This window comes from Gymnogyps californianus, chromosome 1, assembly GCF_018139145.2.
Source record: "Gymnogyps californianus isolate 813 chromosome 1, ASM1813914v2, whole genome shotgun sequence".
Lineage (NCBI taxonomy): Eukaryota > Metazoa > Chordata > Aves > Accipitriformes > Cathartidae > Gymnogyps > Gymnogyps californianus.
The window spans coordinates 101,741,282-101,754,184 of NC_059471.1; the positions used below are offsets into that span (position 1 = coordinate 101,741,282).

Below are 12,903 nucleotides of genomic sequence, written 5' to 3' on the forward strand. Positions count from 1 at the left end.
CTGATTTCAAACGTCAGCCAAACTAGTCGTGTGGCTAGAAAATAATAGGTTAATGTTTTTCCGTAAATGTTTTACGCATCTGTGCATTTTGAGATTTTGCTTCCAAGAAGCAGCGGTTTCTACAGAAAGCCTGTACTCACAGGGTGTCTGCATCTTCAGCTTAGCTGTGCCATAGAGTTTGTGTAAGGCTTTCTGTTTCTGAAGTTCAGCCACTGCTAGCAGATGTACCCATCACTCTGAATTGTACTTCTGTATTTTAGCGTATACAAAATAGATGTACAAAATGCCCGTTCATTTCATTAAGCCTAGGATTTTCAAAAGATTGAGGAAGTCAAATTCCCCAGTCCTATTCATCCACTTAGGAGTCTGCCTTCTGGTGGACACTAGTTTCACTCTCCATCTGTCTCTCTCACACACACACGCATATTTTCATCTTGTTTTTCTCTCTCTACTTACATGCTTGCACAGAAACACTCGCAGTTCACTACTTTTGTCTCCTTGGTGCCCTGCAAGACATGCCTTTTTGGCTAAAAGGGCTGCGAACGCACAGCCCGAAATAGTAATGCATCTCAGCAATGAATAGTCTTTCACCTTGGAAAGCTTAATCTGCTTTTCCCTGGCTGCTTTTCCCTGCCCACCATCAATGTGAAATATCAAAAAGCTTCACAAGAAAAAATCAACCGATCAAAACTCACAGATGCAGAAATAATATTTTAGAAAGCAATTCATCTGAAGGTCTCTTGACAAAGGGGATTATGGAACTGAAATGTAATTATCTTGGCATTTAAGTTTCTATTTCCACCATGTGGTTTGGTTCACGTATTTGATTCCAAAGTTTTATCATTCAAAACAGCCTATAGGTCTCTTTTTCATTGCAGACACAAGGCAAGTACAGCCGTCTCCGCCATGGTCCTACGACCAGTCCTACCAGTACCTGGGCTCCATTGCCACCCCCTCCGTGCACCCCGCCACGCCAATATCACCCGGCAGGGCTAGCGGCATGACATCCCTCACTGCAGAGCTTTCAAGCCGGCTGTCAAGTAAGTACCTAAAAGTTAGTCGCCCCGCACCGGGCCTCACCAAAGCCTCGAGGTTGACTCCGATGCAAACCGGTTGCAATGTCCTAGGGTGCTGCCACAGCTTTTCTCCCGTTGCGGTGAAGCCTCTTGCGGGCCCTCTGCAGTGAGCCTTCTCCAATGCTTTGCTGGGATTTGTGCAAAGAGCAAAGAAATATAGTTTGGGGCCCAACATATCATTGTCAAAAAAGAAAAAAAAGAGGAGAAACCAGCACTTTGAAGATGTATGGAACTATAAAAATAGTTTGGAGTGCTGGAGAGCTATCGTATCTGCCAAGAAATGAATGCCACAGATATTTCAGTTCTGTTTCCTTCCCTCATTCTAAATTCAGACCAGAGCACAGCAGGTTATGGGTGGACACACTGACTGCAGGATGGTGGGGTTTGACATTTTAAGTGTTGCACTGGATTGTCTCGTTACATCTTCGTCAAATTGTACTGCAGAGCTTTACAAGCCAACATAAAAATATAGCATGGAAGTGAAAGCTACCCCCCTGGTTTCCACCATACTCAACTGACCATCTGCTGACTCTAACCCACACATATTGAACCAATATGTGTGTGTTCAATAGCAGGAATTTTCTTAACATGAATGAGAGCCATATAATTCAAATTTGCACATGTCTTTTTCAAAAATATCTTCTTTGGCCGCACATATTGCTCTCATTTGAATACTCAGGGCTTCTTCTAAGATCAGAGAGAATCACTTGAACATGCTCCAGCCTGTCCTATTGTTGTCATATAAAGCTTGCTTTGAAAGAGTCACAGGGACGATGCCCACCAAAAGTAAATTATTTGTTAGGTCTGAGTGCTAATTACATCTTTGAGATGATAGCTGAAAATACAGGAAACCTTTCTGTTTCCTGTAGAAGAAAAAAAAAGGAAATTTCTTGTTTTTAAAAAAATCTATAATAATTCTCATTCTTCATTGACACATTCTTCTTTTAAAATGAAAAGACTCCTTTTTACTTTCTCCCCTGTTTCCCTCCCTTTGCACTCCTTTCTACTGGCAAAATGCAGAAACAGAGAAAATGGAGAAGGATGAAAAAAGATCTTCTTCATAGCAACCAGAAAATTTCAAGTAAAACAAATTATTTCATCACATTTTTTACTTAGAAAAGTAATTTTTCTTGACAGAATTGTTTGAAATCAATATTTACCAGCTATTTTGATTTTCAAACCCTATACAGGGGTGCCTGATGCATGTGTACTTGTAGGTGTGGATACGTGAATCAGACTGAATGGAGATGTTAATCACATTTTACCTTTACCAGTGTGGCGACTGAGGTTGCATTCAAATGAGTGAATGCACTCAGTATTGAAATGCGGTATTTTTTGCATTGCCGTAGTGCCCAAACGCCATCACTGTGTACCAGGGCCCTTATTGTGCTGTGCGCGGTATGAGCACCAAAGGCTTCCACGGTGGCTGCCCCCAGGAGTGCACGGTCTAACAGAAGATAGCTGCGTATGTGTGGAGTAACTGCACGCTGTGTTTCTTCTGTGGCACGTGGTGAGCACGGAGGTAGAGCACCAGCACTAGGGCTTGTCGGTGCTTTTTGTGCCCATGGTCAAAGTGATTTTCCCTGGGGCAGGCATAGTTTCTCCATGACTTGTGAAGGAACCTAGAAGAGCTTCGTTCACATGTCAGCAGTCTTTCTTTCCTGTCTTAATTCTGTACATGGGGACTCATCTCTACACATCTTAAGTGTTTTTTATAATGCTTCCGAAATGTTTCCTCTATATTAAATGTCATTCAGTATGCCCAGAAAAATCTTTCACGTTATTTTCTCCCCAGTCCCATTACTGTCACACACACTCGCTGTCTATCTAAGAAATTTTTCCTTGTCAGAACAAAGAGCAAATTTGAGGAATTTCTCAGGAATTTCTCAGGAATGAGGTGTGGAAGTACCATTTAAAATCTGGCAGGTTTTCAGATGCCACCTTCAACCTTAGCTACTCTGAAGCTCCTGCCATTCCGTTCCGTAGCGTCTCTTGCCATGTTAAATCTAAAGGTGCTGAGGTCTAGGGGAAGGAAATGTGTTCAGGGGTCTCATTAATCTTCCAGAAAAAAATGGAAGGCAAATTCAAAAAGGAAGCATACAGCATGCGTCAGAGCTTTTCTAAGAAATTTATAGAAATTCATCAAAGTGTGCTGGCTGTGTCGTTGACGAGCTTTCAGAACTTGGCACTGGAGTGTGTCTGCTCTAGCTTTAAATCCAGTCAGAGCCAAGAGCTTTGTTTTCTCTCTGCTTCTTCTCATGAGTATTTCCTTCAGCGCATGGCTCCTCTTCTGCAGACTCCACGCCTTGTCTGACAGAAGAAGTTGTCTTCTGGAAAGATTTTTTCTTAATTATTATTTTTGTTATTTTAATCATGCATAGCTGCCAACTCTAGGGACTGACACCTTCCATTAATCTGAGTCATGATGAAGATCCTTCCTAAAGAGGCCATTATCTGCTCCGCTTGTTTAATCCTTGCACACCAGGGATGGAGACGATGGGACTGGGCATACTTCCACTGATGTCAGACAAAGCAGAGCAGAATTTGACTGTCCTATAAAACATTTCGCTTAGCAGGATGAGAAAGGCTTCTAGCACACATGAAAGGAAGAAAAAAGGCCAACCCCCAAATATATCATTCTGCTTTAAAAAGGCAGTACTATTGTTGTCCCTTTTTACTCACTCATTAGAGCCAAGATTTTCAGAAGTTAGTAACAATAATGTAGACATTATATGAGGACCCAGATACGAAGACCTTAAGTGAACCTGATTTATCTTGACTTTGGTAGTGTTGAAGTCAATGGGGAACTGTGCTTCTAAGTGCTGAGAGCTGGGCTGAGCCTGTGTGTGTAAACCCCGCCTGTGCACGTTCATGTACCCGAAGGACAATCTCTGCTCCACAGAGCTTCCCATTTGAGTTGGCAAATAAAACTGGGTGCAAGGAGAGACTATGCAGAAGCTGGATAATTTATATTTAGGTCCCATCAGTGTCCCTGGTGAGTCAAGTGATGCTGGGCAAGGAGCTTGAGATCTGTGTCCATCTTCCCCATCCACCCGTTGAGGACGAGGACACTCTGGAAGTGTAAATAATTGCATGTGCTGTAAGGTCTCTAAGAGCGAACACATACACATACAAAATAAGGTGAGATCTTGGCACTCCTCTTTAATTGCTGCTTTACTGAAATTAATCCAAAACATCCAGACCTACGAGCATTACAATGACTGCATTAGAGAGCAGGTGAGGAGTAGCTCTGTTCTGGCCGCTTCGGTTAACCATAGACCAGAGTTTGGATGGTGGTTATCGCCTCGAACAGGTGAACCTCCGTTCTGCCAGCTCAACAGTTCTCTGTCTCCCTTCCCCAACACCCAGGTGCTTCTGACTTGACTGCATTCAGTGACCCCCGGGTGGGAATCGACCGCTCCTTCTCTGCGCTCCCCTCCATCTCCGACCCTCGGATGCACTACCCGGGAGCGTTCACCTACACGCCGACGCCCGTCAGTTCAGGGATAGGAATCGGTATGTCTGCCATGTCCACGGCCACGAGATACCACACTTACCTCCCACCTCCCTACCCCGGCTCATCGCAGGCCCAGGGCAGCCCGTTCCAGACCACCTCGCCCTCCTACCACCTCTACTACGGAACCTCCGCCGGCTCCTATCAGTTCTCCATGATCTCGGGGGGAGACCGGTCCCCCCCGCGCATCCACCCCCCCTGCACCAACGCCTCCACGGGATCAACGCTCCTCAACCCCAACCTCCCCAACCAAAGCGATGTGGTCGAGGCAGAAGGGAGCCACAGCAACTCCCCCACTAACATGGCGACCACAGCGAGGCTAGAGGAAGCGGTGTGGCGACCATACTGAATGAATTTTAAGTAGTTATGGGTCAGGACTAACATGCTTTCCATTTCCCGATGCCCGTAGGTATCCCATAAACACCCGTCTTGCTTATGGGCCCTGCCATGTTCATACATCACTTTCAGAAGCAAACCCTCCAGAAGTCAGCGCTCCCAGGAGTGGTGGCATGTATTAGCCAGCCCCTGGTGAAGCGACGTCGCTCCAGCAAAGCATCCCTCGCGGGGGACTGAGCTTCTGGAAAGGAGGACACCCGAGTTGGTGGTCCGGAGGTAGCGAGGGTGGGTAGAAAGGTACCCAGTCTGTTTCCAGGCCTGTGGCTTTCTAACGTGCCTGGGCTTGAAGGTCTCCACAGTCCTAAAGAGAGTTTCGGTTCACTTCTATTTTTAAGACTTAAAACCTAAAAAAATCTTAGTGAGTTTACTGCATCTTATGGACATATTAACTGTAAGGAAGTATAGGAAGATTCCCAGAGGGAAACTGTGAACGCTTCTGTTTTAGCAATGCTGTGAATGAGAGGTTTTATATGTTGGACTTCATTCTTTCTTTTTTTTTTTTTTTTAACCATGTTGTATATTCCAAAGAATATGGAATTTTTTATTGCTGGGGTTTTTTTGTTTTGTTTTGGGTTTGTTTTTTTGTTTTTAGGATGCAGCTCATCCTGCTTTGCATCTAATTTGTTTTATTTCTCTTGGCACCTTATAAATTGCAAAAAAAAAGATTTTGCTCTTTTTTTTGTTTTAATCATGCTTGCTTCTTTCTTGCTTTGTCAACTGAAAGAATCAGCCCCTTTTTCAATGAGTTAATTTAACTTTTTTCTCTTGGACTTTTTTTTTAATACAACGGCTACAGCCTTGGGTCATTTTCAACTACTGTACTACTTTGATGAGTTCATTGATATTTATGCTTGATATTTAGACTTTTCTTATTTGTTGATACTATTATTATTTAAATATGCCTATATTAAAAAAGATCAGCAATTGCCTTTTTTGGTAGCAGCCAAAGTCAAATTTATCACATTGAAAAAGGCTGGAATAACGATGGGTAAAGTGACCTCCTAATTACCTAGAAATATTGTTTACAATTATCTCACTCTCATTTTACTCAGCTAACTGGGCTCAGATCCTCAAAGGCATTTAGGTGCCCAAATCCCACTGAAATGATTTAGGCACCAAAATCCCTGTGAATTTCTGTGCCTTCCCACCCAGTGGAGTCATCTCTCCCTACTCCTTCCTCGCTTTTCCTTCGTCACCAGTGGTGACCCTCAGGATCAGTAATCAGGATGTACATATTTCATAAGGCAGACTCAATATTCCCTAACTAAATACATCCCCATACGGCCCCATTCTGCTCCCGAGCTTGCCTGGGCTTCCTAACAGCGTCAGTGGAGGCCTCCCAGTCTTTCAAAAGTGAAAGCCAACACACAGTTAGCATGGCAAGGGTGAAGTCCTGGCTCCGATGGAATCGGTGTGAGATTTGCTTCCAGCTCAGCAGAGCCAAGATTTCTGTGCAGTACAAAAGCCACGTTCCAGTGAGCTGGAAAATAGATCAGTTCATGCATCACAAAATAACTTGAACTGAACAGGGTTGTCAAGCTCATCTGGAAAGCAGGCTAGCAAAGAAGGGGCCTTAACGGTTCTTCCGTCACCATCTTCTGAGGGAAGAGGAAGGGTATTTAAAACTGGTGCATACAATATTCTGTCCTGTAGCAAATATGCAAGGCTTGTACTAACAGCATGTTTAATACAGAGCCGTCATCGTTGCCCATCGTTACAGCACAAACATATCAGATGTCACTGTAAAGTTTATGGCACTATTTTATTTGAGGGTTTGGTCTGAATGCAGTTGTTGTACTACTCATTAATTACAAACTGCTGATGTTGACACGTGTGCGTTCCAAATTAGCTGATTATTATTTAATGTACCTCTTAAATGAGCAAAACAATTGCAGGTCAACTCAGAGAGTATTTGAAAGCAGGACTTCAGATCAGTGTTTGATGTTTAAAAAAAATTAAAAGGATTCAAATTAAAAAGATCCTTGGCTGCAGGCAGCAAAACGGCTGGACTTATTTAAAACCATTTGTTTTTCAAGTTTTCTTTTTTTTTATATGATTTTGCTTCTTTGTTTAAGTAAGTCAGATGCAGTAGCACTTTGGTATTGAAAAGTTACAAATTGAAGAATTTACATTGTCAATAAGGTCATTTTTGTGCAGAAAATAGGGAGTGTTTCAAGAGATCTCAGCAAAAGTTCAAAATGTTTCTGTTAAAATACATGCATGGCCTTGTGCTTTTCATTTAGTATAATATTCTTTATAATTTTCTAGAGTTTGCTCTGAACAAAAAAGGCAGAAAACATCAAAATTATATCAGAAAAGTTAAAAATATATTTTGGAAGTATGGAGACCTTGCTGAATATGGAAATACAGAGACCCTACCTGTTGTGACACTTACATAGTTGGAATCTCACCTCTTCAGTAGCCTAAAAAAAAGTCCTTCGTCACTAAACAGTAGCTCTGTTGCAGAATCCATCTTACACATTCTCTGTCACTGCGCAATTAAAATCATCATTTACTACAGCTCTCACATCTGCCTTGTGACTGGACCACCCAAGTGCATAGTACCATGAGCGTGAACCCAGAAGTGAGGGAGAGGAAAGGACCTCAGAGGAGCCAGACGCCTCGCCGCAGAGGGCAGGGCTGCCGTGGCCGGGTGACTTCAGCCCAGTGGCAGAAGTGAGGTGGATGTGGTTAGTACGCTCCCAGGCCTGTCTGTCGCCACAGCCTGCTTTCTGCTAAAGCCCCTTGCCCCTTTTAGCCCGTGGCATTGTACTACCCACTTTTGAAACTACAAGATCGGGATTCACAGGAACGGGGAGTTGGCATCTCTTAGCCTGGAGATTAGACCCTGCACTGAACATTTCTTATGTCTGCACACCTACTTTCTTTACACTTGTCCTAAAGGTGAAGTTTAATTTTACTCTCCCTGGTGTGAACAGGATGAGAAACCGGTCACCACACTTACCCTGTGTCTTTACTGACGTGTAACAAAACCCTGGGGTTTCCCAGTGTCTCACTTGTGGTAATTGCCAGCAACAAAACTTTTGAGTCTAACCTCTCTGTGTATGTCAAGCACAGCACAAAGCAGCACCCTCTTTACAGAGGAAAAGCTAAGTTCATTATCCCTCGCAATTAGTCTGTTTAATCACTGTGGGTTTCAGTGTATTCACACAAGTGCTTATGAGAAACCACCGTTTACTCAAACCCATATTTTTGTAGCCATCCTCTGTCCCACTAAGGACAGCAAAGATCTTCAAGGCTGTGAAAATGCTCTCATGTTGTTCCTCTTGTATCTTAAGAGCACTTAGCAGGCAGAAAGAGGACATTTGGATAAAACACGTCCCCCATTCACATGTCTCCAAATTATAGTATATAAGTATATATTTTTATATATATATAATATATACATGTATTTATATAGTTTTATCATCCACGGTAGCTGAATGGAATCAAAAAAGAACTATTATGCTTCTGTTCGCAAGTTGCAGTCAGCAGAGTGCCTTAGATACCGTCCCCTACCAAAATACAGTTAATGGCAGTCCTTACTATCAGCTTGTGTGTTCCTTTCACAAGACACAACTCGTTGTCCAGAGGCAGCCGTATCAAACAACTGCAAAGTAAATATAGGGCCCGGCTCTCATTTGCTCTAAGGCCCATTACTTTGCTCTCAAACAACATTTATGCTCACTTCAAGAGTTCCTGCTACACTTCCAGGGCGATGTACAGGAGCTTTAGTGCAAGGGGGAGGCGGATGCAGAGTGCATCCCTGCTACGAAGGATTTGATTTGTAGAATTATGCCAAATTATCTGCTGGAAAGGAGAAAAACCCTTTCCTCCAAATGGCCCACAGTCTTTGTCAGAGTGTTCCGAATTGCCTGCACTCTTGAAACATTCATCACTGCTTTCTGGGTGACCTTTTCTATTGGTGTATTGAAGATTCAGGAGAAGTGGATCATTTTTCTATTTGAGCAAAACACTTGCTTGTTTTCCTGCATCATAACATTTTTGTATTTTATTTTTGTTAACCTTGCTTGGTCAGTACCGATCACTTGGCATTTTTCTTCTTGTCCTAAAAGGGTTGCATCAACAGAGTTACTTGTATTTATGTATGTAAATAGATTTCAAAAGCTTCATAGCAAAATATTTAGTGCTTGTAATTACTCTGCATTTTTTTCATTTTTCTGTGTTTTTAATGAACTTACCTTTGTGTTTGCTTAAATACTGTAGTGAGACTTATTTCTTTCCGAATTAGTTATTTTAGGCTTCAAGATTAACTACATTTTATTCACTTTTGTAAACAGTTATAGCATGGTCTCTATTCAACATTCTTCACTTTTTTGTGGTAGGGGAGAAATGAATGTGCAAAAATCGGTGGGTTATTTGTGGTATTCTGGGTTTGACAGTTACATCTTTCTTTAAAACAAAACCTAAACTTTCAGTCTGAGGTGGCTGTATGGTAAGCCTGAGGGGAGGACACAGTGGGAGATGCACTCCTATCAGAATGGCATCAAAGCGTATTTGTTCAGCATTTACTGGCTATGTTTACAAAACAGATGCTGCAGCATCCTGCAACAGTCACATTTTCCCTTGACACTGTCATGCTGAACATTTCCAGAAGGGGAAACTACCAGGTTCTGGAAGTTTGCTTTTCTGTTTTTGATTGCAGGGGATTTTTCTTTTGGGGAGGGTGGGGGGTGGGAGGGGAGAGGGGGCTGCTGTTTTTTGGAACCAGATAGGAAAAGAGAATAGAGTAGATTTTTCCCCCACTACAGGAAGTCTCTAAATACCACGTCAGAGTAGACTCTTGCTGTACATAGGGATGGCTGTGTCCAGCGCCACGGCAGAATTCATTACAACTAGCACACAGAGCAGCTGGACTGCTGCGTTAGTTCTAATGAAGACTTTCTTTCCTTTCGTTCTTTCTTTCTTTCTTTGTACCACAGTTTCCTCTGTAAATTCAATATCATAATTAGTGTGAATGACAAATAAAATGTTTGACAAGTATGCACATTGGCCTGGTGCGTTCTTTGATCAGGGAGAAAACAACTCTCAGAGAACAAGTAACTGTCAGAAAAAGGGTATTGACCGTGTATCACTCACAACATCAAAAATATGTTTCCATATTTTTTTTTTTTACTGATTTCTTTCTTTTTTAACAAAGAAGGCATTTTCCTGCTGTGGAGTAACCTGGCAAAAGGCCTGCAATCTAATAGGACCATCAAAATAGGACTGAAATGAGACTTTGCAGACACAGAAGCCTAGCAATTGCATTATATCTCTGGCTTCTTGATTAAATTTCAATATTTCAAGGTCATCTACAGCTTTTATTTTTCTCCCGTAATATTTTGTTTCTTGGATTGGATCCTTTTTGATATTGATGAGTTGAACCTTACTTCAGGAGCACCAAAACAGATAGTTTGAGGTCATATTACTTATGAGATACGTTGGTTGTTTTTCTCTTTAAATAAATAATGAAACAGTAGTGTTAATGAAACATTAATATAGGGGAACCAAGCTTTCAAAATGAGAAAAAAACCCAGAGTCAATATTGAAAGTTCAATCTGAAAGACTCTGTATCTATGCATATGTAGATATATATATATAATCTTCTAATATTAGCCCTACACAACATACTGCGTTATATTAAAGACGCTTTCAGTAGTATCCTTCCATACGATAATGTATCTATACAAAGATTGACTTTCGTCTACTACTCCCAGTGAAGTGAAAAACAAGCTACAAAGCAAACTATTAACGGTGTATTTTTTTTCTGACAGCTTGTCAGGTAGCACTCCATCTCTCAAATGATAATTCATATTATCTTTTTAAAATTAGGGCCAAGACACTAAAAGAAAACAGTTACTGAATTCCAGGTACCTCTTTAGAGGTTAGAAACGCTAACACACACCTCTGACGTGGTTACTGGTTACCCTGCTCAGTATGCCCATTTCTTTCTAGCACAATCCCATGTTATCCTAACAATATTGCACTTATATTTTTGCAAGGGTCTACGCTACAGATTCTTCTCCTTACCCTGTGAAACCCCAGAGCACTTCTTTAGAGGTGGATGATGAAGTAGAGCACATATTTATTTTGTTTCTTACTTTAACACAACAGGAAAAGAAGCTACAAGTAGCGACAGTCAAAACAAAAACAAAAATATTACACCCAAGGGCATCTCAAAAGAAATATTTGTTGCTAGATTTTGAAGACTATGTAGAGGACACACCAGCAGAGTTCTCGTTTTGTATAGGAGGGTAAGGCATCAGTCTGCCATGGCCATTTTAACCGGATGCACATATCCGACTGCCACTGAGGCCGCCAGTTCTTGTGAGAAAGGTCGTGTCTGTCTTACTTGACAGCAGCAGCTCAGGCATTTGTGCAGGCCAGCCGGACTGAGGCAGTCCCTCCTAGCCCCAAGCCCGCCAGCTTTCACAGTGGTTGTGTCATTCCAGATCGGTGGCACCTGCTCTCTGCAGGGTGAAAGGAGGAAGCATGGGCAGCTGCCCTCTCCTGCCCCTCTGCCTTCCTCCCTGCCCAGGGGAGCTGGCAAAGGGGGGAGCCTAGAGCTGAGGAGCAGGCGGTGCGCAGTCAAGGCAGCGCTCTGGGATCCCTGGGCACTCGAGGTGGCCCCACCATGCCTGTTTTGGCAGCTGAGAAAGGCCAGCTCAATCCCCCTCTCTGGCTGCTTGAGGGGGAGGAAGAGAAAAGGACAAAGAAGGCGATGAAGACTAAGGCTGGAGGCTGCTGTTTGTGAGAGGAGGGGCTGGCAAGGGTGAACGCAAAAGCTTGTTGACTTCTTGTTGCACCTCACACCCTGACTGACAGCTTTTAATGACCTTTAATTATAAAGGCCATTGTCATGGGTGTTCTCCCACACTGCTTTGTTTGACTTGCGCAATGAGGAAACAGCCGCCAGGCTCCAGAGCAAAAGCAGCTTATTAAATACTATCAGCCCGCAAGGCACTGTACAACTCAACACAGATGTCCTGGAAAGACAACACAGGTGTGTTACCTTCGGTGTACATGGCTTTTTCCCTCTTTTCAGTGGCTTGTCTCACAAGACAACAGGCTTGGATTAGTGGTGCAGTGTACTGTGCCCAGAAGTGATACCCCTTTTTCAGTCCCAGCCAAAACCAGGACAATACTGGCACAGCATGTGTGGTCACAGAACGGAAAATAAACTCTGTATTATCTGCTCTGAGACAGACCTTGTTCACAGCGTTCATAGCTTAGAAGCCTATCACCACTGCAACTGCTACGATACTGGAAGACCTTGTAATGGCACTGTGGTTTCCAGACATGACTAAAATATGACTCAGTCCAGCACTGTAAATGGGCCAAAAATACAATTTATCTGTGGCCCCATATCTTTTTACAACACTGGGCTTCTTACAGGTCTGTAAGAAGATTTGGGAACATGTCTCAACTATTACTTCAGGCACCCCCTTCTTCTTCCTGGAAGACAGCACCTTTTTTCACTCTTTACCTTCGTTGAGGGCTCACAATAACTTTGCCGCTGGGATGCCCCGTGGAGCAGAACTTCTAATGTAGGCAGGATCTCAGGGAAGGAATGTCCGAATTACAGCTCATCTCAACTCTTGCCTGCTGGGGGAGGGAGGCACAGTGCAGATAAAAGCATGTTTAACCCTGAGGAGAAGGAAAATAAAAGCTCAGAACCTACAGGTCTTCATTGGAATGTCTAGCTACTGAATTAGGAAGCTTGTTTTCTGGTTTTAAGTTACAGGGACACCTAGAAGTCTCCCAGACTGGATTAGTCAGCACGAGTCACTGTCTGGGAATTGTTTGGGTTTGTGAGAGGAGGATAAAACAATTTAGAAAGAAAATCTAATACACAGATTTAAAACATAGCCTGCTTTCAGAGCAGGGAGGGGGTTAGGTCTGATTTGTGGGCTT

General features: G+C 42.8%; 1 protein-coding gene across 3 annotated transcripts in view; it reads left to right on the forward strand.

The window, feature by feature from the left end:
• Positions 1-5,459, forward strand: part of RUNX1 (RUNX family transcription factor 1) — a 72,880-nt gene extending 67,421 nt beyond the window's left edge. Inside the window, exons 5-6 of one of the 3 annotated variants that reach the window (XM_050915315.1) lie at positions 861-1,040; positions 4,446-5,459. In XM_050915315.1, the coding sequence (XP_050771272.1) occupies positions 861-1,040; positions 4,446-4,939 (674 nt within the window). In that variant the 3' untranslated portion in view covers positions 4,940-5,459. The remainder of the gene's footprint in view (positions 1-860; positions 1,041-4,445) is intronic. The other 2 variants (XM_050915314.1, XM_050915316.1) reach the window with 2 other exon arrangements.
• Positions 5,460-12,903: the final 7,444 nt, after the last annotated feature.